General features: G+C 38.9%; 1 protein-coding gene across 3 annotated transcripts in view; it reads left to right on the top strand.

The window, feature by feature from the left end:
* Positions 1-26,085, top strand: part of ctnna2 (catenin (cadherin-associated protein), alpha 2) — a 316,834-nt gene that overhangs the window by 165,555 nt on the left and 125,194 nt on the right. For all 3 annotated transcript variants that reach the window (XM_054779585.1, XM_054779584.1, XM_054779586.1), the window contains one exon: positions 25,892-25,972. In XM_054779585.1, coding sequence (XP_054635560.1) covers positions 25,892-25,972 — 81 coding nt within the window. The remainder of the gene's footprint in view (positions 1-25,891; positions 25,973-26,085) is intronic.

Here is a 26,085-nt window from a genome sequence, read left to right as displayed (position 1 = left end):
ATATGGGCCTCCAGTCAAGAAACCTATGTTTCTAGTCATGATAGTCATGATGTCTTAAAGAGGCTTTAAGGTGCCATATGGCATTTGTGTACATCAGACTAGCTGGAATGCTTTATGCGGGTATCCATTGAGCATAAAGCAAAAATAATTGGTGCAGATCCCAGTAGTCCAAATAGTTGGTGGTTTCAATGGTTGTGGCTGGATTCATTTGAGCAGTCACATAAACAAACAACAATCAAAAAAAAATCAGCATCTATGATTACCATCCCATTATTTAAATAATTTATTGAATCAGTTTGACTGTGTGAGCCCGACCAAACAAGGCAGATGATGACTAATTGGCCCATCCAGTTCAGAGATAATGGTGATGGGCTGCTGGGGAAGGATTGTGGTGGAGATATTGTGGTGGAGATATTTATATTCTAGATTGGCTGTCAATGATGTTGCGGAAGTAGGAAGAGACGCTTTCTCTATATGCTAAGGACCACATCCTTAAGCAGATTGAGCTTTCTTTCAGTGGACAGATGTGAGTTCATGTTCACTTTAATATTTGTCTTACCTAATTCTGTACATTTGAGCTGCATGATATTGGCTTTCTTTGGTAGCAATTATACGGCTGTTTTACCGATATTGTCCAGCACTTAATTTCTGATGCTGATATCAGCCGATACAGATATTGGTAACAGCTCTTCGCGGAAACTAATATAGGTATTTCATGAATGCGTTACGCTTCTTTTACTATAATGCCTATACTATCTCTGTCCACCAGAGGGAGCCAGAGGGACACTGACATCATTGCAGCGCCCCGGCAGGAATAACCAATGAAATGCTTTGCTGGGAATAAATGGATTATGAGAAAAAGTTAAAATACTTGTTTTTTGTATTTTTATTTTAAGTGTATTGGTACTTCTATATATATATAGAGAGAGAGAGATATTTCTTATGTATCTTTTGAGTGTTAAGTTGCTGTGTGATGAGTTTAGCGAGTTTTTTTTTGTAAGATGACACCGTGAGTCACACTGTTATGTTGAGCAATGACCTGCGATTTCCAATAGGTTGACAAGCTCGTTGTGAGTTCACTGATAGCTCGTGATTGGCTCCTGCCAAATAAAGAGCTGCCGTTTTCTCACTGGCTCGCGAGCGGCACAGTATTTAAACGATTAGTAGTAGTTCTGAAGTAAAGATGTCACGAGATTAGAACATAACCATAAATTAGCTGCACCGCTGTATAAGACACAGGGTTCAAACCACCTTCATTGCAAATTGCATATTGACAATCAAAGAGAAATAATGCCAGACCGTGGACATAGTTAGCTAGCAAGCTTGTTACTGTGTGGAACCACTGATCTGTATTATATATCTGGATAGCTCATTGGCGATGACTTGTGAAGCTACACGGCTGACATATTGCTACTCGCAAGAAACACTTCTCGACAAGCTTTTGCATTTGTGGTGAACTTTTTATTAATTCGAATTGGACACAAATTTTGCCTTAAGATGCCTGCATGTGCAGCTATTAACTGCACAAATCGCCAGTTCAAAGGCTGTGGACGAACATTTCACCTGTGAGTATAATTGAAATGTAGATTTATGATTGATAATTTAAGGGTTTTGCACTGTCGATCTCTCAGACATTTTCGATCGTGTAAAATTACTATGATTAAATGTATGTCCAGAATGGATACGTTTATATAGCTCTATAATAGCTAAGAAGAAATTTACGTACTTTTTCGTTATTTCATGATATATGTATTTGTTTAAGGGACGAAGGTTGCGTTACTTGAAGGAATGGGAGAATCTCAGTGTTTCCATGATGCTAACCAGACATTGTATACAGTGCAGTTAGCAAGCCAGTTTGCATACAATTGACCCGGCATGACCCTTCATTTGGATAAACAACATTTTTTTTTTTTTTTTTTTTTGCTGCTGAATGACTGACGTAAAAGGATTCATTTATATGATATGTTCTGGAAAATAATATTGCTGAACATGCATACCGGTATGTTTGAGATTGCAAACAACCCAAAGCATATGGTTTTGTTTCAGTGTTGTTGTTTTTTTCTGTGTGTGTGTGTGTGTGGGTGTATGTATTTATGGTTATTACACATTATGGTTATGACATATTATTCCTGTGTTTTTTGTTCAAATATACCTGTATTTCTATATCAGAAAAGAGGTTAGTTCTATTTCATAACACAAACAAAAAAAATCAGAAAAATGTTAAATGATTTTAAAACTTGTCCAAAGTCACTCTCTTTGATGATTCATATTTTGTACAGACGAGAGCATAGTGAATTGTTACTTGAAGGAATGGGAGAATCTCCCCACTTTTTCATTTAAAGTTTAGATGTTCTGCGAGCCTCTTCATCTGCTTTGTACATGATGTACGCTGTGCCAATGTAGTCGAGATGTGAGTGGTAAGATGGCGTCTCTTTGGCTTCAGCAGCTTGCACGGGCGGGTGCGACGTATGAGCTATCCAGATATATAATACAGATCAGTGTGTGGAACACGTTACCACACCGATATTATTAAGAAAATATCGATATGAACCGATATCTCCTGTTTATGCGAATGTTGCAGACTGATATTATCGGCCACAGTGCCACTAGCTAGCTCGGCATTGGACACCATCAGCAGGTGTGCCAACATCAGGCTGGCCAGTAAATGATATGTGATCTCCAAGAAGAAATCGGCCCAGAAGTACAAGGATGACTCTCATGTTGAATGGACCTGTGTTTGGAAATCAATTAAAGGCGATTATCATGCATTCTGCACAATTTCCAGCATCAGTATTTCCATAAAGGCGGGGGGGGGCAAAATTATATTTAGCCGACACATTGGGTCTGATTAACATAAGGACATCGCTAAAGCAAGACGAAGTGGATCCAGACTTTCTCCAGGTACTGTACCTGTATGCTCATGTACGAGGCCGTGTAACTTCCTGCAATGGCATCTTCCTGTGACTTCTTCCGGGTTAATTTCTGGGGGGGGGAAGCTTGGAGGCGGAATCATGTTTTTCTTGGCTGAAAAAAGCTTTCGAAGGACATGTCACTCATGCAAGTCAGCCAAAATGTGTTATTTAGTATCAAACAGTACTTGCTTGCGTCCAAATATGTTATTTTGTTTGCTTTATTAAATGAAAAAGTTGTTTTACACCAATTGTATACATTTTTGCCATGATGTCTAAAACGGTGGATCATGATCTTCTGATTACGAAGTTCGGTTCGTACAAGTCTAAGTCAGAACTTATACCTAAATTAACGCCTAAGTCACTCACACTGTACACAAAACACATGAAAGACATATGAAATACATGAATAAAAAGATTAAATACAAGAATTAAACGAAACCGTCAAACAGATCAACTCCTTACTTTTATCCCGGTGGTTGTCTTGCACACTGGAAGGTGTGTTGCAAGGCAGTGAGAGACAACATAGAGATAACATTGCCTTCGTAGAAGAAGATCCTTTCACATGTTCAAGAATACTATCTTTATTTTTTTTATGGTCGTGGCGTTTGAGCGTCTTGGACTGACATGCAGCCAATGTTGATTTCTCCATTGAGCTTTTTACAATCCCTAATTTCACTTCACTTTCTCTTTAATTTTCTTTTCTTCCCCGGAAGAGTCTTCCTCACACTTGGGAGACACACCAGAAGTTAACAAACTAAAATGAACAAAGTGACATTGTCCTTCCTCTCATTGTAGGGATGCAACTACGTATACCAGTGAAACCTCGGTTTGCATTCGCCCCGGTTAGTGTGTAAAAAAATTACACCAAAATTTTGTCTCAGTTTAAGTACATTTTCTGGTTAGCGTATGATATGGCGTGCGTCGTGCTGTTGTGTTATTAATCCTGTGTTCTTAATGTATATTTATCACAAAATGCCCTGTTACCATCCAAAGCTTGCTAACAAAATGGCAACCGGATGTAAGCCATATTGCCTGTCTATGACGTCAATAGTGGTTAACATAAAATAAGTTTTTATAATTTTGCATGCATAAAATAATTCTAAATGCATATAAATGATGAATGAAAGGGATAAATGAACATTTAAGGTTACTTTTACCTTAACTGAAGACGTGACTGTTCCCAAACACACAATATGGCAGCAAGAACAAAACACTTTCCTCTTCAACGCCACTTTCCTGTTTTGCCATACGTTATTTCTTGAATTCAATAGTGTTTCTCACCTTCTTTATCACTTGCTGACACTTTCTTTGGCTCCATTTTGGGTTATTGAGGTGGGAAACACTATTGAATTTAAGGAATAATAACGGCAAAACAGGAAGGTGGTGTTGAAGAGGAAGATGTGGAAGATGCTGTTCCATCATGTCTTTGGGAACAATCACGTCATGAATCACCTCTTCAATGAAGGTGAAAGTAAGTCATTTTGAATTGTTTTCTGCATGAACAACTACAATCGTAAAACTATGAAAAAAATTGATTTGGTTAGCGACCGTTTCAGTTAGAGTCGGACCTTCTGGAACAGATTAATGACGCTAACCAAGGTTCCACTGTACTTAGTCGCAGACATGTGTGGGACCCTGTTCTCTTTTTCTTTTCGTACAGTATTCAAATTTAATGCAGTGCATTAGTAACCACAAAACATCATGACACAGAACGAAAACCAGGATCGCTTTTATAATGTTGCTCATGACTAATTCCATTGCACAGGTGACAAACAGATGTTTTTTTATCATTTATTGAGTTGTTGGGCTGCAAGAGCATAGTAACAAAGCGCTTTTTAAGTCAGAATTCTTAATTTTTACATTAGTCTAAAATGAAATAGTAACTAAGTTTTTAAATGGGTTTATACTTACAACTTAACTTAACTGAGGTAGATGCCTATTTTGTCTCAGTGTTCCAGAACACAAATCCTCACAGAGCCACCTTTTATGAAAGTCCCCGCTTTGATGTAGAGGTAGACGAAATACGTAGCAGTAGAAGTGAACCGTGCAATAATGTTATCATCGTTAAAGGTTTGTAGCATGAAGGAGATAACAATGGGTTACATTGCAGCACATTTGGGCAAGCATTTATACAGAGACTATACGGCATTGAGAAACGCAGGGACTAATTTTCACGACAAAGTTCAAAGAGAGTTCACCCAGCTAAACAACTCCTTGCTCCTTCTTACTTGGAACAAGTGCATGAATAGTGAGTCACAGAGAGATTTAATGGGTGTCTGGCTTGCTTGGAGCTATGTCCAGAACAAAGGTGTTCCCCTGGAGACACAAATGACAGATGGTGATTTAGCCGTTTCACAACACAGAGTGGTCGCACTCTTGGTGTCAGACGTGCTTTTAAACGGAAACAAAGTCAGAGTTCTACACCTGCCAGTATTTTACCAAGGAAAGATGTATGCTACTATAGCTTTGTGTCGAACAAAAGAAATTGTGATATTATGCTGTTCAGTGGTATAGAAATGAAAGCCACCGAGCCTAAACTACGCTGCAGCCAGCAGCATGTCCCCGGCTTTGCAAACACTGACCATTGTGGCCTCTTGCCTCAACCTGAGCCGAACCATTCATGCAGTGTCATGTATCCATTAGTCTCTCCCGTTGGAATAATGAAGAGCGGAATTTAATCTCTGATGCTGAAACTTTTGAAACATCTTAGACTCTGTGCTTCAATAATTAGGGTTCCTTGTGCAAGGCGAGGTTTTGGGTTATGGATGGGAAGGAGGCGGATGAATAGTCAAGTTCAAGGAAATGTCTTGTGTTTCATGTTACACACACTCAACCCTTCATCTTCCAAGTGTGAAATGTCTCAGGAGCTAAACAAGAACATACATCATTTCATTGAATCCCCATCAAAGTGCCCCCCTGTGCATTTGCAATTGACATAAAGCTATTCAAATTGTTTAAAAGTGTAGTTGACACACAAATGGGAGCTTGGCTGAATCTGTTTATGCGGGCACCTGGTAAAATACATGATTTCACAAAAGTGAGCACACCCCTCGCATTTGACAACCTGCTACCATTTTGTCAGCACTGGGGGGCTGTGGTTCATTGTGGGGGGAAATGACTGAACACACGGGAATTGTTGTCTAAATAGCTGGCAGCACAAGTGAGCAGCAAGTTAATTGTGTCTACCCTACAGTCAAAGATAGTGGTGATGGTACCATGGTCTGGGGCTGTGTGAGTGCTGCTTTCACTGGGGAGCTGTGGTTTATTGTGGGAAAAATGAACTGATCAGAGCCGTGTTATATTTTACTCATTGTGACTTAAAAAAGTGATCATGTTTGTTGGAAAAAATGTTGATGATAAACTATTTCACATCAGCATATTTTGTGATGCATCTGCATTAGCGCTACAATACGCAAACACCCACGGCGCAAGGAGGACGGCGAAGAACGGAGCATGAAGTTATTCATTACTTTGTGTGCATCATATGAAGAAATAAGTAAGTTTGATGATTATTTTGTGCATTGAGAGTGTTTAATCTTGAAGATTTAATTGATATTGGTGTTCCAATCCCCTCACGGCGAAGTGAGTGGGGATTCCCCAAAAAATGAGGCTTTATCGTTGGTTGTATGTATTCTTGCACTTGGGATACTGCTTTATCTTGATTGTTAAACTGTCTCTTTCAATTTGGTGTTAAATTAATATGCAGACTTAAACCATAGCCATTGTGAATGGACAAAAAAGTGAAGCTTGAATTCAACCGGAATAAAAGATATGTAGGATGGTTACTTGGATCTATTTATCAGCGCTCATGTCAAACTTTATCAAAATGTGACCATGCAAAATACACTTTTTTGACACAGAATTACTCTAAAATGAATGAACCAATTAATTATGTTCATATTCAAGTTAATTACGATAAAAAGGTGTATGTTTTCTAAGTGTGCAGGAGTAGGGGGTGCATGGCTTCAGGTGAAATATCTGAAGGGGTACGCCGAGTTTGTGAACCACTACGCTACACAATGCTTTTAGGGTACTTGCATAGTTTTTTTTAAATCAAATTCATGAGTAAAACATACGACCTTTTCAAGTGACCGCCCCCTAAAACATTACAGATTACATTTTGAGAAAACGTACCTGTCAGTGGGAGAAGACCTTTCAAGTGGTGGAATTAGATGAATGCCACTTGATAATATGACTGCAATGTACTTGTTGGTTGAACACTGTGATATGGATGTTCCAAGCATAGGAGTGTGCTCGTGTGGCTGCATGGGCATGTTGCAGTTTGGTGGCAAATTTTGAGCGAACAATCCATGCAGGAACCTCCAGACCTTTGCTTTAGATGTTCCGTTGTGTATTATTTGAATAATCACTTTGTAAAATGTATGGTCGCTACATGGAAATGATGACTTTGTTCCATACAACATTGTACAGTATAGTGCGGCACAGAGAAGTCTGCAGTGCACAATGGATGATCTGTGGCATCAGTATAGACACAACAACATTATCTACCATGCTACAGCGTTAGCCCTATGTTGACATACACCGACACAACGCACTGATAAGACTTTCTATAAATACAGCACTTTTTTTTTTTCAATTTGACTGCATAATTACACATTTCCAAGCCCTGAAGTGGAGAGGAACACAGTTGTCAGCGCATCATGAAGCCACTACGATTCAAAACTGCATCCTTGATTAAACAGCAGCATGTGCTGTCTCTGGCAGCAGACAATGGAAGGTAAATCCTCTGACAAGAGAACAAAATCCACAGCCTCTAAGCCTGTCCTTGTGCTAGTGGGTGTGTATGTCTTCCTTTTTTGCTTAACAATTTGATGTATTCCCGGCATGAGCCGGCCCTCCTCCTAAATCGTAAACATCCCATTTTAGTCGCAGAAAATGCAACACAGTCGTAGTAAATTGTTAGAAAAAGAAACAGTTTGGGGTCATTCAGACAAGATGAGACAGGTTTGCTCAATATGAGGAACACTTTGATGAACATAGGCAAATGATTCTCCTCCTCCTCTGTGTCTTACAATACATCTTGCAATAGATTCATCATGTAATCATATAAAAAAGACAAGTCTACTGCTTAGAAAAAAAGTCTTGTAACATGAATTCCAACATCCACCTCTTAGTGTTACGCAAAATGTGACCTTTCATACTGTACTTGTGGCTTGCAAATGCATGCAAATTCCCGTGTCAAAAGTGATTCCCCATTGTTCGATTCAACCTATAACACGGGTGTCCAAAGTGCATTGCATTTGGTGCCCTCTGCAGTTTTTTTTTTGTGGGGGGGGGCCACAGCACAGTCTAAAAATATAATTTAACTAAAAAACAAAAAGCAAAAATAGAAGAATAACGTCAAAATACTAAGAGAAAAAGTTGTATTCTAACTAGAAAAAGTCATAATTTTACGATAATAATGTAATATTATGAGGAAAAAAAAACATTTTAGTAGAATAGAGTTTAAATATTAAATAAAGATGTTTTTTTTTAAGCTGTAATAAACAAAATGAATAAAGTTGTAATTTTTGCAAAATTAGGTTATAATATTACAAGAATCAAGTCAAAATATTCTGCGAGTAAATTCAGAATTGCAAGGATAAAAATGTATAAGAAGGAGTGTTGAAATAGTTGGGGGGGGAACCCAAAAACAACAGCAAAAATGAAAAAAAAACAGATGTAATTTTACAAGAATAACGTCAAAATATTAAGAGAATAATTAATTAAAAAATAAATATCCAAACCAGAAAAAAGCTTCAATATTACGAGACTCAAACTGGAACATAATGATGAAAAATTATGTAATTTCAGTAATATGCAGTTGAAAAATAATGCCATTTCAGTAATATAGAGTTGAAATATTAAAGAAAAATGTTGGGTTTTTTTTAAATGTTTGGAAAATTATGTTGGGGAAAAGTTATAATTTATAATATTATGACAATAAAGTCATAGTATTAAATTTCCCACTGTAATGCATGTTGCATAACATTTATGAAGATTATTTAAGAAGAAAGTTGAAATATTAAAAAACAATAACAGCAAAAATGGGGGAAAAAAATCACAATTCATACTAATAATATGCTTTTTCACCAATATCACAAAGCTGAGATGCAATTTTTTTTCTTGAAATATGTATAACTTCTCAGCATATCTTCAAAATATCAGAGTAGCCCTTGAGTAGCCACTGCAACATTTCATATTTCAGAATGTGGCCCTCGGTGGAACAAGTTTGTACACCGCTGACTTGTAATGAAGTAAAACAAGGTATCAATTACAGTCTATCATCATCTGTCATGTACTTCTTGTATGAATACCAGCCTGGTGTTGCTGCCCACCTGTACCAGTGAGTTTTGGCTCCCAGATGGGTCATGCATGATTAAAATAATGACCCACAGTAGAGACCTAACCCCATCTCGGTCTCGAAAATAAGGCTGTCGAGCCCAGGGGTGCTCTTCACCCTCATTATCAAGTCCATAAGCTCTGTAAGAGTTTCTGACTTGCAGATCTTACTATGTGTATTAAAAGGGCAAGCGTTTCAAAAACACTGTTAATATATGACATAAAATCATGACTAAAACGGCGACAAAGAAAAGCAAATTAACTGGGAAAGTTCTAGTCGGAGTTCTTTCATATAAATCCTTGTAAAATGTCAAATGCCAACTAAAACGGCCAACTACCTGTGCTCCTTGCAGTATGTGTTCTTTGCTATTCACATGCACTGGTGGCAGGCACTAATAAGGGGGGAGCTCCTATAAGCAGGTTTTGTCCAAAAATATGTCCAATTTTAGTGAAAAATGTAGGGATTTTTAAAATATGTGAAAACTTGCAAGAAGGTGAATAATAATAAGTGATAATAAAAATCAAAATGCTGAAGAAGAAGAAGAAAGAAAACAATTTCAATATATTTTTTCTTGGTCTCAAAAAGATTGGTGACCACTGCTGTATAGTATAGTGATAGCCATCATTGCACACATTAACCCAACCCATTTCCAATATGGAATAAATATATACAAACACTGAAAATAATAATGATATACCATATAAAATACCTACATACAACAAACGCTATTTACAAAAATGATAGATGCAAGGATGCTTATTTGTTCAATTCTAATAATAATTAGAAGAATACAAACAAATAATAATAATAGGCATAATTGACTCAGTGTGAGATTCTCCATTTTTAGACGTAATATAATTTTTATTAAGCTTTTTAAAGCACAAAATGACTGAATGAATAAATGAACAAAAATGCAAGGGCATTGAAAAGATGCATTCCAAGATGTTGATGAAATGTAGTATTCTACTTAGTCACTACGTGTCAGTAGTGTCACAGTACTGTAACGGTCAGTGAGAGACAAAAGTATCAGGCTTGATCGCCCGAACAACAGGCTTTTATTGCAGGTTTGAATGATCTCACAGCGGGCACAATAATCCTTAATTAAAACATGCGTTACGTTTGCGGTTGTTATCCGCTCAACACTGAAACTCAACTCAGAACCTCCGACGTCACTTCCTGTCCACCTCTCTTTAAGGCCCCCTTGGTAACACATTTATAGTAACACACACACGCACAAGTGTTATTTATGTCTTCAATGGCTTATTTACTCTTATTGTATTATATAATACAAGTGTAAAAGTGACTATAGGGGTGTTAGTTCAAGTCGAGAGGGCTCTAATAATGTTAAAAATTGTATTCAGGTCGTAAATAGCAGATGGACTGACAAAGGTCACATGAAAGGCGTGTGCGCGACATGAAAATAATTCCACCGGTTGTGCTTGCTGCATCAGGCTAAAGAGCCAGCCGACTCTGCTCCAAATATCCAAGATCAACAGGTCTGCTTACTCACTGAATTTGACCTAAAATTCCAAGGAAAACGGGGGTCAACACGTAACTCTTTTTGACTGCATGGTCATTTATTACTGATATACTGCTCAAAACAACAGCAACAGAACCAGCGGTAAGGAGCAAACTGCTCATCCAGCAATAATACCACTGATGAGTTCATCGTAAACAACAGCACGGCAAGTGCAACATACATCACTTTTACACCAACAGCTGAGAATTGCAACCAGTATTTTAAAGCGCATGCAGAGGTGCTGTATGATGATCACTCATGATACATCAAGTGTAGCTACTACCATCTTGTGGAGTTAAGAAAACAACAATATCAGGAGGTTGCCTACGGCCACAGCTGTTAATGTCAGAGTTTTCTGACCTGACGCTATTTAGAGACCCCAAGGTCATTTGCTTTTGAAGACCACGCATCCAGCGACTATAAGAGACTCAGTGGTGAACTGAATTGATGCGTTAATTGGAGCACCCTTTCACAAGGGTATCAGTGATACAAAAATGAAACAAAAACAGACACTATATTTAGCCAGTACGATTACATTTTGAATGCTGCGCTCCATTTTGCACATCAGACCATTTACCGCAGCATGTTTATGCGTACAATGTTATATAGGCTCTGGACAATTTGCTGCAGCAGGTGTGTCGTTTAATAGGCAAATAGCTGCTAGGTGTATCCACTTGTGTTATATGCAAATACGTGGTGGGAGCAGACTAATGCGGCATGCCAATTTGGTGGCCATTTATTAAGTCTTTGATCATATCAGCGTTCAGTTTGGTGCAGTGTGACAGTTAAATGAATCATATGTAGACTGATTCATACCTCTGTCCTAATGCTTGCATATGTGCTGTTTCAGTTACGCTTGGATGAATGGCACTCACATGTTCCAGGGCGATATCTGCAAGTCATTTTCAGAGAAGGAGTGTGGCTCAAATAGCCGTGACAATTGTTGGACTGTGTTTTGTAAGTAGTGAGACAGAGAGTACCCGACAGTGACCACCAACCATGTCAGTAACTTGTCCCTGCTCACATGGCGCACATTATCAGATATTCTTTTCACTCTGTTGTTATGCTGTGTGCAGATGGACTGACAAAGGTCACATGAAAGGAGTGTGCGCGACATGAAAATAATTCCACTGGTTGTGCTCGCTGCATCAGGCTTTGGGAAATGTGTACCCAGAATCATTACAGCAATGGAACACAGGATTGTCAAGCTGTGTGCAATTTTTTTGTGCTCTGTCTCTATGGTGGCAACAATCTCCAGTCGATGTGCTAGTGTCATCGCGTTGTCATTTACATGTTTCTGTTTGATCATCTGCTGGTGGCTGTCTGACTTGAGGATGTTTTTCCCCCCCTCCAAATAATCCCTGATTAGAGCTACCTCCACTCAACCACCCACCCAGATGAGCAGCTTGACTCATCATTATCCAGGCTTACATAAACACATATCTTTCTCTCAAACCCTTGTGATTTATGACATCACATTCACACAGAGATCTTTTTTTTTTCCCTGCATGGTTTTGACAGTGTGGAAAAGTAAGGAAGTCTGTTGTGTTACTACACAGAGGCCTTTCTTTCATTTTTCCATCTACATTGGATCTTCTTTTGGAGGAGAGATGTAATGGCAGCAGTGTGTGTCTGAAAACCTTGTTTTCCTGTCACTCCGTTCAGGTTTATAAAGCTGTGCCAGCTTGAAATGGTGCACTTCACACAGTTTGCTTAAAAGCTCACATAGAGGTCTCGTTTTGACAGTTGAGTGTGGCGAGTGCAGAGATCATGAGGCAATTTGGGATGGAGTGTGAAGTGTGGATGTCTAAACATTCCAGTATTTTTGTTTTTACACCCTCTGTGTCCAAAGTGTGGACCGGGGGGCCATTTTAGCTGGTTTTTTTTATTATTTTTTTTTTTTATTGGCACATTCTAAAAATGCAATTTAACAAGAAAAGTAAAAAAAAAAACAGCAGCAGCAAAAAAAATTGAAAAATCAGTAGTAATTTGATGAGAATAAAGTCAAAATAGTAAGAGGAAAAAGTTGTCATCTTACAAGAATAACGTTATGGGAATAAAGTACAAATATTATGGGAATGAAGTAGGCAGAAGCAGGCTGTTAAACTCGTTTTCACAGTTAATGCTTGGCATCAGCGGGCCAGTTGGAACTGTGTAAAACATAAAAATGAACTGTCACGCTTAATTAAAACAAATGAACCACATCCACAACTGTGCTGTCTTGGTGACTACGCTTCTGTCACTTAAATACTGTTTGTCGTCTTTCTGCGGGTCACATACAGTAAAATGATGTGATGGCCTTTGACACACGTGATCTGAAGCAGGGGTTTTCCCAAACTGGGATCCAAATCTTCCAGAGGTCATTAATTTGCCACAATTAGCAAATGTACTTGTTTTTTTTTTTAATTATCTATGATATCTTTTGAAACATGGATACACATAATTACATGTTCATTTTATGGGAATTTATTAAGGTATTTAAGGAGCATAACTGCATGCATCCAAATGCAACATCAATTTAAAGAAAGTAGCAAAATTGCACTTAATAAGACCACAAAATCAGACACTGTAGACACCAGTGGGTCTCAACTATTTCCCTATTTTTCAGCCCCATACCCCAAATTATGGTCTGTCTTCTGCTTGTGTCTTTAGAGTTACCCACCTCACACTCACAGGTGTGTTTATTTCAGCAGTGCACACTCACAGATCACATGTCCCGACAGGATGCTTCATGAATACCACAAGTAATTCATTAGGCACAAAATGTGCCTCATTTTTTCCCCTGTGGTTGATCTCAGTGCTGCTCATTTGAGTCAGATAAGCCAGTAAATAGCACCATGTGAGGATACTTGCAGGGATCATGAGTCAACTGCCACTAATAGATCAAATAGATTACTGATGTTTATGACCCTTTGGAGTCAACACTATCCTCAAAGAAATGCCTCATTTCATGGCCCTTGTTTTTTTCCACTGTGCACTAGGAGATTGCAATGGTGCAGTATAAAGAAGAGAGAAATAGGCTAAGGTCTTTCAGCATTAAGAACAGATCCTAATATTAGATTGACCAAGTTCAAGGGCCCTTTTATGGCAGTTTACTTTCAACTAAAGCAACACGAAAACAAATAAAATGCAAATCCCTCCACCCCCACAGCCACGTGTATGAGCCCAGACAAGTGCACATGTGATAAATAGCCTTTCCTCCCCTGCAGTGTAACAAAAGTACATACTGTAAATGATACCCAGACCCTCTTCTCACCCCATTGACTCTTTTTGTCTTTACCACAGTTCTGCTCTCATAGATATCACACCACTCTCATTTTCTCACCCTCTCCACCCTATTCCCAACCTCCCTCCCTTCACCGTTCATCGTCTCCTCTCTCCAGCAGTTCCTCTTCCTTCAGTCCCTCCCTCGCAAACTACTTGCTATTCAGTTCAGGGAGACTGTAGGCAGCGTCGCTCTCGCTGGCCATACTGTTGCTGCTGCTGCTGCTGCTGCTGCTTCTGCAGGATGAGACTTTTTTTCCATCTCCTCTGATAACCAGGCATTTCCTCAACTCCTCCTTATTCCCCATCCTGTGTGTATGTTTTAACCCGTTAGAATTCCCATATTTTTTGGGCTGAAACGCCCAAAAAAATTCATACCAAACAAATGTAAAACTGTCCTTGAACCATTTGGGCATGGTAGAGACATGGCTTTGGGCTCTTTTGAACGATAACAAGCTGAATTTTTAGTCAGTCGGAATCTGTCTAAGTCATACTGACAATGAGGAATAGGAGTTTGAGCACACTTTTTTTTTTAGGTTCCCCTATATTTTTTTCATAAAAATATGCCTAAAAATAACTACTTTGGTGGAATAGACTGGAATACACAATGGGGCCATAACTTGAGTCCTAATTCCATTTTAAATTTGATCATGATACTGCAAAGGATCCGGCATTCCCAAGGTGTTGGAGACCCCGCGTCCTACTCGGTCAAAGTCTTACTGCAAGCGCAGTAGCTCCAAGAAAACAGTTGTCTATTGGGTCGAGTGAGGTGTCAGTCAAAAGTTCACAGTTCAGAGGCCATTATGTAGCATGAAGTGGCTAAAGCATTCATGCTAAGAGAATTTAATATGTGGAAAAACATGCGCATCTGAGGAAAATGACGGAAGTGTGCAGCGGTGGATAGCTTGTCTTTATGGATGTTAGCCTTGATGTGGACTAACTACTGTATTAACATTCACTGGATCACGGTACAGGACCATATTTGTATGACTTTAATGTGTATGTGGAATGCTGTGAGGCTCTGAAGGTGAGATGCATTCATGTCTTTGAGACTTCTGAGACATTTGTGTTCACGACGGGCATCGGAACAGCAAAGTGTTAAACACCTTGGCTCCGTTCCCAGCACACTTGAACCCTTCCCACTCCTTGTTTGATAACTGTATGATTAGTTTTTATTTCGTGATACTTCATTTTTGTTGTGGATTTGTAAAATGTTTTCATAACAAACATGGTGGTTAAGTATCCACAAAGGCACCGCTTGAGAGTTTTTTTCTGAGGTATATCTTTCTGAAGTCAGCGGATTTTAATTGACTTTCTAAGCCCTTCGACATCCTTATTGGAGAGAAGTGAGTCATGTGTCTCTGTCACGGTAAGAACGAAATTGATTTCGAAACCTCATGTCATGCGAACGTAGAAGTGTGCACTATTAGGAAAGTGAGTATTTTTACCATATTCCTATGCTTGTTTTCCAACACCCAGCTGAATAAACTGCAATCTGAATACACTGTTTAAGCATGGTTTTAACACGATCACAGAACCGTCAAACCCTTTGTTGCAAATAGTCAAAATGACCCAAAAGAACAAACAAAGATTTGAGAAGAATCAAAGGAAGCCACCATCCTCCATCATTGCTGTCATATTCCAGAAGTGCAACCCAGAAGTACAAGGTGTTCATTGCTCAAGGATGCATAAGGATGGTTGAAACCCCACCACCGCTTAACAGGATATTTACCTTGTCAACAATGGGCCAAGAAATATCTGAGGACCGAGTTTTCAAAGCTTTTGTGGACTGATGACATGAGAGTGACCCTTGACAAACAAGAGTATTGGGTGAAGAGCTCCACTTCCAATCAGATGCCATCAAGGTAGAGGCCCGGTTCTGGTCTGGGGTTACTCCAAATGAATTCCCAATCCTGGCAGATTTTGGAGGAAAATCTGCATCTTTCAAGAGTAGCCGTGATTTATTTTATTTTATTTATTTTTTTCCAGGACAATGCTCCATCGCATGCATGGAAGTGCTACACTTCCGCCTTCCTCATCTGACCTAAACCCTACTGGGAACTTTAGGCCTTACTTAAATGGGAGATTTACGATGAAGGAAAACGGTCCAAAAAGTTCAAGAAATGAAATGTTTGAGTCTAATGATACTGTATGTACTGTTTCCATCTCAGCAGAAGTGCGTAAATTTACACCAAAATCTGGGTATGGACTGGAGTATTTTGGCCATCTCGGACATGTCGTTACATCAATCTACCAATGACCCACTAGCTGTGTCCCAAGACCCTATTCAGTGGCTGGATCCTTTGGAAGGCAGTGTTTGAAGACTGATTACGCCAATTAGGCTTGACTGTTGCATTTAACAAGATTTTCTGTGGGTGTCACATCCATGGGCTGCACAGGCTTGGTGCAGCCCCTGATTTGCTGTTTTATTCATACAGTACAGTATGGCACTCTGCCTCAACTGACCACTCCATCCACCAGTTATTTCATACATGCAACAAGCATGGTGATGAGCCCACAGCCTGCTTGTTTACAGATAATAATGGCCAATGACAGGCTCACAGTCGAAACACGAGCTCGGGTAATGAGAGGAGTAAGCAAACGGCATCAGTCATTAAACATACGAAAGTACCAGAAGGCACTCTGGATCCACCTCGAGTAGCACCATTCTGGGCTGCATTAACGCTAAGTGACAGCAGTATTCCAGGCCCGAGCAGTGCTGTTATATATACTCAGGGCAATCATGTTAGAGTAGGGAGAGGGAAAAGGCGCTAGAAATCCTTGTATAAGCAACACATGGTGGTGACTTTACTGACTTTGCTGAGCATGAGAAGCACGTTAGAGAATCGAACAAATCGGCATCAGCTCATACGATAATACAATTTCTTTTAACATTCTGAGTGTATGAGCCTAAATATGAATTGTGTGTAAGAACAGCTGATGCTTTTAGCGCACTCGTTGGTAGGGTGACCATATTTTGATTACCAAAAACCAGGACACTTGGCCTAGCAATGATGTGCACAAATATTACTTGAGGTTTACTCAAAGATGCCTTCTAATTTCAATACAAATATGCCTTCTCTGTATGTTATATTGCGAAATACTAGATTTAAATAAAGTAGAATATTAAAAAAACATTCAAAAACCAGCGCAAAAATTATTCCAAAAAAACATGTCACAGAAACCTAAGGTCAAATGCTTGCTACGTTGCGGAATGTAGACAAAATTTGCTGGAAAAATGTACCCTCTTCAGTCGCAAGAACGCGGTTGTGCATGACATCCCCATTTTTATGAGACTTCTACTCGGCAAGTGTCAGAGGATTACCTCCATGCGTGTGTTTTGCTTTTTCTTTGGCTTTTTGTGGCCCTTTGGCAACACTAGTTCAAAAAGTTGTCCAAATGGCAGGCTCTCATGGAGTACATCCCATGCAACAGACTGCCCTGATGCCGTTCAGTGTAATGGCCCGATGAAAAACAATGACTCATATCTTTGGACTGATATTTTTAAGACCAAATCAAAGTGAAAAGAAATCTAGTTTTCAACATTAGGAAGTAACAACTGGTATATTGCAGGAAAAAATGCTTACCTGCTCGACAGTTGTTTGATGACTCTGCTTCATTGATCACCATTATCATAAAATTAGCGTTATAACCTCCTTTCCTCGGTTGTTTGTTAACGTTTTGAAAGTGCGTCTCCGTAGTTGCTGCATATGTCCACGTCACCGGTGTGTGTTTGAGTGACAGGAAGAAAAGCTGTCACATGCTTACCTGTTGGTTTGTATGTGTAAATCGCCCGATTTACATGGAAGTTTGAAAATTATTGTAGTAGTTTAATAATCTTAAACTGAAGTTTACTTTGCCAAATACAGTATAATTCCCTGCCGTATGGAGGCCTACATCATATGGCCTCGTTTTACAGTATACACAAGATATAATACATGTACAAATGCTAGCATTTAACTCATATGTACAGATGCTGCACATACCACCATGGGCCACCACCTTGAGTTGATGCTGTAGATGCTCACTGAGTTGCACGTGTCATACAGTACGTGATGATGGTTTGAACTCCATGTTCGATTTGACTTTTGAGGCAGAACATTTTGTTTACGCCCGCCTTCCAGCAGAAAACACTTGCGTCTATGTTTTTTTTTTTTTCCTTTTGTAGTATCATGTAATCAAACTAGCTGATATCCACCACAGTGCCTCTTTAATGCCCACTTAATGAGAACAAGTCAAAACAGAAGCCATCCATGGCGGTCCAGCCAAGGGAGCCCAGCGTATCTTAATGAGCATCTAGCTCCCCATTATCTGCTGGTAACCTGACCCAAACATGTTAGTACGATTATCAAACGTCACCCCGGGCTCTTACAAACACTTCCTTGCCCCATCGTTATCAGCCTGGCTTCCCCTTAAAGCCTGCTGAAGACAGTGTACCCACATTGGACAGTAATTGCACCGCTCACTCCTCCCTAATTGAATTGACAAAGAGCCAGAATTGATATCATTTAACACATTGATCTTGGGACACATTGAGACAAAATACCCCACGCGCCCGCTGTCCTCCTCCACCTGTGTACAAGTTCTCTATTTCCTTTGAACTATACCAGATTCATTCTTGTCTTCCTCCGTTATATTGTCACATATATATATATATTATACATTATGCTACAGCACAGTGAAAGTGCTTATGAACGACCAATTCATAAATGTATGCAATTATTTTTAAGTAAGTATTTTAATAGCACTTTAGTTTTATTTTCTATTATTATTCAAAATGTATAAAACATGTATTATGCTGTGCTATGTATTTCTAATAACAAATATATTGTATTATTATTCTGTTTTCCTGTCTTAATTCTATCACGCAGTCATTAATCCTAATGTTTTTTGTGTGTCAAAAAACATAAATAGTATATAAACAGAAAAAAAAAATGGAGATATAAGTTTTTTGGATTGTGACATTATGCTACGTACCACGTTATGTTTTTTTTTTCATAGTGCTTAATATCAGTGATCAATATTTAGTTATTTATGTATGTATTTTTATGTGTGCGTTGCTTTTAACTGTGTCTATGTCGAGTGTGCATGGGTTCCTTGAAAGGCATCACAAATAAAATGCATTATTATTATAATTATTATTATTATCATCATCATTATTTACTAGCTCGTGTTCACACTAATGCTGTTATGTGGCAAAACACAGTTATATTTACTATTAAAAGTAGATTTAATATAAACTATATGTTAGTCGAATTACATATTATTTTGCTATTTTTTAGCATGATTTTTTTAGCACTATCACGCAACTCAATACAAATTAGACTCCCCCTTCTACCCAAGGAAAAAACAAACAAAACACAGGTTTCCATAATATCTGACTTTTTCTGCTCGGAAAAAATGTGCAGCCCATTTGCTTTGATATGATATGTCGTGAACACTTTCCAGCTTGACCATCAGCATTGATCATTATACTCAGGAATGTGCAATATTTTGTTACATTACAGAAAGACTTACATTCTTGGCTTTATGAATTCTTGTGAAGTTTTCTGCCTTCACAGACTCTACTACTGTACATATCTCATTCAGCCATTACAGGTTTGGGGTCAAAAAAGCAGTGAAGCATTTCAGAACGCAGTTTACCACTTAATTACACATCGTACTTCAGTAAAGCCTGCCAGAGCGAATATGCTCCAGAGGCCCTCAACCATTTCCCCCAGCATGCATGCACCCTCCATCCACTTGTCTCCTGTGTGGACAAGGATAACAGATAAACTAATATTTTCCCAAATGCATTTCCCATCGTCATGCACGCTTATTTCCAGGAACGGTTCAGTATGATCTCCCTGGGTGAGTCCATACTGTGCGTTAGGAGGGTAATGGATGAAGGCAGCTGCAGAAAATGTACATTCCATGGGATGGTAATCTAAAATGTTGCAATCAAATATAGCATATAAAAGACTCAACAGCCAACTGTGGTTGCTAACAGTAGTGCACCAGAGGGAATTACACAACACACCTGAATGGCAATACATACAATGTATTAATGTATTCATAATAATGGTACACATACTGTAACTATAACACTTTGACCTTTTTTGTATGCAGGTCAGCCAAAAATGGTCTTCATATCTTTTTTTTGACTTTGCTGGGATGTATGAGTGTGACACATGGATGAGCCTATGATTCACCATTCTGATCTGTTTGTGATGGGCATATTCACGCTTAGTATTTTTAATGGCATGCTTCATATATTTAGTTTTGACGACCAAACACAAATACTACACCTTCCATCTTCAAATTACACTACTGCAATTATAAGATTTTTTTAAAAAATGCTTTCATAATGCTATCCGGAACTCAAAATAACAAGTAGCCAGTATCTCCCTTTAGGCTGCCCACCGTGCAATGCTTTAATCTTCTTTACACTTAAAAAAAAAACCCAAACTAACATAATCTTTGGTTGTGGGAAATGAAAACAATTATTGTTCAGAATCAAGTGCATTTATGTTTTAAACAATGGGGAGAGATGTTTGTGTCATTTAGAGTCAGGTCCTTTTTTTGTTTCTCCCAGTTCAATTAAGGTTTTTGATTATGCATTAAATTTAATATGCAAGGTCTTCAGAAATGTTCCTCTTAATCTCTTTTTTATTATTTTTTATTTTGGCGCTGAGTATCTCTAATCCTCTTCGTCCCACTGGTGCCTAAAGGACACATTAGTCTATTTAGGCAGCACAATGACAAATTTTGTCATGTCCTCTGCTTTGGCATAGAAGAGCTCATCAGTGCATTCACATGAGTGTGGTTGCTTGTTTGCTTGTATTGCTAGTATGCGTGTGACACACACTGAGGTACTAAATACTCAATAAATGTCCTTTCTTTCCAGTTTCAATCGTTCCAGGAATGGACACACTCATTACTTAAAACAACTGTTTGCAACTTGCCCAAGATTACAATGTTGTCATTCAAGACCATCACCACCTGCTAGCATATGTATGTTACTAATAGTGGTAGCATATGCGTGAGTCCATCTGTATTCTTAATATATATATATTAAATCAGAAAACATCTTTTCTTGTTAACATCTTATTAGCTACTGAACAAAATGACAACCGGAACCGTAAGTTATGTCATCCGTCTATGATGTCATCAGCGGTTGACTCTCAAAAACGTTAAAAGAGAACATATTTTTAAAGTTGAATAATGATAGTTTTATATGCATAAGACATTTGTAAATGCATATAAATGACAAAAGAAAGGGATAAATGAGCATTTAAGGTTCCTTTTACCTTCGTTGAAGACGTGACTGTTCCCAAAGACACGATGTGACATCAGCGACACCGTCTTCCTGTTTTGTCATGACTTATTGCTTGAATTCAATGGCTTTTCTCACCTTCTTTATCAAAATGCTGGCACTTGCAATGTTCTTTGGTTCCATTTTGGGTTGAAGAATTAAGGTGAGAAGAAACAACTCATGTCAAAACAGGAAGATGGTGGTGGTTGATCTCGCTGCCACCTCGTGTCTTTGGGGACAGTCACACGATTCACATTGAAAAATCACGTCTTCAATGAAGGTAAAAGTAAACTTAAATGCTTATTTATCCCTTTCATTCATTATTTGTATGCACTTATTTGCATTTCAAATTGTTTTATGCATGTAAAACTATAATTGTAAAAACGGTAAAATGTGTTTTGTTTAGATTTCCATTATTTCTTATGGCAAAAATTGATTCGGTTAGTGTCCGTTTCGGTTAGAGACAGACCTTCTGGAACGAATTAATGACACTAGGTTCCATTTTATATGTTACAAATTAAACTGCATAAAAGTTGTCCTGAGGCTGGAATAAGATGACTGACGTTCATGGCTGTCTCCTACATGCGTGTATGCACATTCACAAAACATCCACGAAACGTGCATATTTTTAAACTAATAATAGGCTGTATTCAACTACAAAACAGCATGATTTATTAATATATTTTGGAAAAACCATGACTGGTTGAAGCCGTGAAATCCCAAGTGCAAAGTGGCGAGGGATTACTGTACATTCAGTGATAGTTAACATTAATAGCTATTAGGGGTGTCACAAGATCTCGAAAGATTAAAACGTGACGATATTTCTCATTTAGAGAAAAGCAGTCTTGCGGGAAGAGGGCAGCCAGAAGTCTATCAGACTGTGAGAGCTACGGCATCGATACTGTGATTGATAATACACGGAATATGGAAGAGACTCATTGCAAGTTATCGCAAACGCTTGATTGCAGTGGTTGCTGCTAAGGGAGGCCCAACCGGTTATTAGGGACTTTTTCACATAGGGCCCTGTAGGTTTGGATTTTTTTTCTCCCTTAATAATAAAAAAGTTTCATTTAAAGTTGTGTTCAATTCAAGTTTCAAGATTCAACAGTTTTATTGTCACAGTAAAACAGGCAGTTATACTACGCAATGACATTCTTATTTTGTTCATTCTCCCAAGAAAAGAAAGAAAAACACAAGAAAATGAATAAAAACATAAGAAACATAAATACCAATAAATTAAGCAACAGGAACAGTAGAGACATGGATACCAATAAATAAATAAATGAATAAATAAATAGTGCTATGAGTGTGTGCGTGTGTTGCGTGCGGCGTGTATGAGTGCTTCGTTGAGAAGCCTGATGGCCTGTGGGTAAAAGCTGTTTGCCAGCCTTGTGGTCCTGGACTTCAAACTCCTGTAGCGTTTGCCTGACGGTAGGAGTGTGAATAATGAGTGTTGTGGATGTGTGCTGTCCTTGATGAGGTTGTGTGTTCTTCGTAGGACTCTAGATGTATAAATGTCTTGCAGTGAGGGGAGGGCTGCCCCAACAATGTTCTGTGAGGTCTTGATCACCCGCTGGAGTGCCTTCCTATCACGTGTTGTACAGTTACCGTACCAAACAGTGATGGAGGCGGTAAGGACACTTTCGATAGTGCATCGATAGAAGCAACTAAGGATTGTGGTGGACATGCCAAATTTCCTCAGTCTCCTCAGGAAGTACAGTCTCCTTTGGGACTTCTTCATAATTTGTTGGGTGTTGTGAGACCAGGTGAGGTCCTCGCTGATGTGTGTGCCAAGGAACTTGAAGGTTTTCACCCTCTCCACCTCAGTCTCATCAATAAACAGGGGTCTATGCGGCTCCTTTTCCCTTGTTCTTGGGTCAATGATCATCTCTTTAGTCTTATCTGTATTGAGAAGGAGATTGTTATCACGACACCAAGCTATGAGGTCCGCCACCTCTCTTCTGTATGATGTTTCAACACCACCAGTGATCAGTCCGATGACTGTAGTGTCATCCGCAAATTTAATGATGCTGGTGTTGTTCTGGGAGGCCACGCAATCATAGGTGAAGAGCGTGTAGAGGAGCGGACTCAGCACACACCCCTGTGGGGTCCCAGTGCTCACAATTCTTGAGCTGGATGTGCGATTGTGGACTCTGACTGACTGGGGCCTGCCTGTGAGAAAGTGAAACACCCGGTTACAGAGGGAGGGTGACAGGCCAAGTGTGAGGAGCTTATCTGTGAGTTTGTGGGGGCAGACTGTATTAAAAGCAGAGCCTAATGAGGAGAAGCGGTATAGAAAATGGATGGATGGATAATACTGTATATATAATATATGTGTCCCAGTCGATCGGCCACTGATCGGCTGATTTCCATTTGTAATTCAAATGTTCTGCTACAATTAAAGAAACTAGTGTTAGGTAAATAGATTTTCAGAGGTGTGCTATCTTTTAGTTTGAGGTAAATGTTTAGTTAATTTGGAGCTGTTCTTTCATACAACTGTATTATAATCCTGTCCTGTCTTTTATCATCAACATCATTATCATCACAATTTCACATTAGCGGGGTTAATTTTGTCTCAAATAATGTTGACAATAATGTTACATAATAATTTGGGGGACATTAAACATTGCAAAATGCACCTGAATTGTTTTGTGGCTCCATTAAATTAAAAAGTCTGTCCGGTCATTTTTTATCATGATACTTTTCTTAAAAACAATATTACAATCTCGTCTCGCTCTCGTAGACCCAATCTTGTGTATAATCTTGTCTCGTGAATTGAATGTCTCGTGACACTCTTAGTAGCTATCGTTCGCTGACAACAAACATGGCCCGTGCGCGTTGTCTGTGTTGCGTGGGCTTGCATGCTCGGAGCAGGAAGAGAGCAGGATATTGTGTTTACAGCAGGTTCAAAAGTTAACGCCCTCAGCAGCTGCCTGCAATTGCAGTCACCAAAAATGTTGTATATGACAAAAACTGAAATTGTGCATGTGCAAAAGTATGCCATCATTTCAACCAAATGTCTCCTGTAACTACTAAACAGTTTCTTGTATCAGTTCATGGAGCTCTTCACCCACCTCTCCTTGCAGAGCTCTGCCACTGAGATAGTTTGGAGGGACATTTGGTATGTATCCACAGCTTTTGTCCAAACATTTCAATTGGATTCAAGTCTGGACATTGACTGGACCAGTCCAGAGTACTAATCATCTTTCTCTGAAGCCACAAAACAAAAGAACCAGCAGATTCCAGATTCTAGCAAAACTATAAGGGAATGATGGTAGGAGGTTCTGGTCAATAATTTGTTCATAGGACTAGGAATTTATTGTTCCTTGGATAATAGAAGTTGCCCTGACTTGGCCATCAGTTATTTTATAAGATAATTCATCTACGCTGCTATAAAAGCTGTACACAGGCTACTGTAAAGTACATCCTAGTTTCATTTCAGTCGTATTGTCCTTTGAGAAAATAGACTCTGGTTGGTTGAATGGTTGCTGAAATGTTAGGAGTACACACGTTTGTTAGCTACTATTCATCTAGTGTTAAATTACTCATCACATCATCGCTGTTCTGGATTAAAAACAAATGGGTTGACTTTTTCCAGTAAGATGTAGGAGTCAAATTATGGTTCCTTTGCTCCTGTTATGCTTTAGTCTTCTGCAGCGAAGTCGAAGTTGTTACCTCCCTGCAAAAGCTGATGAGCTTCTGCTTGTCTTTACGTTATGTGGGGCAATACTGTTGGATGGTTGCCTAGCAACAACACAACTAATTTTGTATGCTGGTATTGCTTTGTCAGAGGATCACAGTGTTTCTCTGATCTGTTTATCATCCTGATATACTTTTGTAAACGCAGAAGGAACTATGGAACTGTTGTTATCGCTTTGTTATATTCAGTTACTTGAAAACTAAAACTATTTTTCTCTACCATTTGTTCTGTGACACTAGTTGATACCATCGGGATCAATTAACTTGCTCAAAGTAATAATCATCACAGTGTGTCTCGAAGCCGTTCACGCTTCTGGGATGTCAACTTGTCCAGTTAGAAGGCCTAAAATAATTGTGAATAATTTCACTTGCGTCGTTGTCTGGAGGCTTTACATTTTCAGGTGGTCCGTCTTGTGTTGAAGGCATTTTCTAGAATTTTGTATTTTTTTTTTTGTTATGGCCTCAAGGATCAACTGAATTGGTTTTAAGAATAGCACAAAAGACTTGCAGTGTGTGGGTATTAGTCAATAATTCTGACACCGTTTGACACAGACATGTCTAAAGTCTGGCTCTTGTTCACTTCTGCTGAACAAAATAGTAGTGAAGACTCCCTCTTTAAGCCACGAGCAACAATTGGCAATGCAAGGAGGTGATCCACGGGGAAAGTGGCAACTGCCAGATAGATGCAGTTGCTAGGTAACGTTGAAAAACGGATCCACGTGTCATAACGCACTGACAGTCAGTAAGTGTTCTTTGATGAATTGTATTTCCAAATGCACTGCACTGTATAGGCCACATAGGCTTTTTTGAATCCCTTGCAACAATAATATTGTTCCTTTTCTTCTTGTCTTTCTTTACAGACCGGCAGAAAAGAGAAAGGAGACCCGTTGAATTCGGCCATAGACAAGATGACCAAGAAGACCAGGGACCTGCGTCGGCAGGTAAGCAGTATTACGCTGTCATTTCCTTAGTATCCGCCGCTGTAAGTAAATATTAGCAATACAAATAACTTTATTAGCGCACGCTTAGGTTGAAACTGTTTATTCATGGATGC

This window comes from Dunckerocampus dactyliophorus, chromosome 6 (genome assembly GCF_027744805.1).
Source record: "Dunckerocampus dactyliophorus isolate RoL2022-P2 chromosome 6, RoL_Ddac_1.1, whole genome shotgun sequence".
NCBI classification, from domain to species: domain Eukaryota; kingdom Metazoa; phylum Chordata; class Actinopteri; order Syngnathiformes; family Syngnathidae; genus Dunckerocampus; species Dunckerocampus dactyliophorus.
This window is presented reverse-complemented; position numbering and strand designations above follow the sequence as displayed.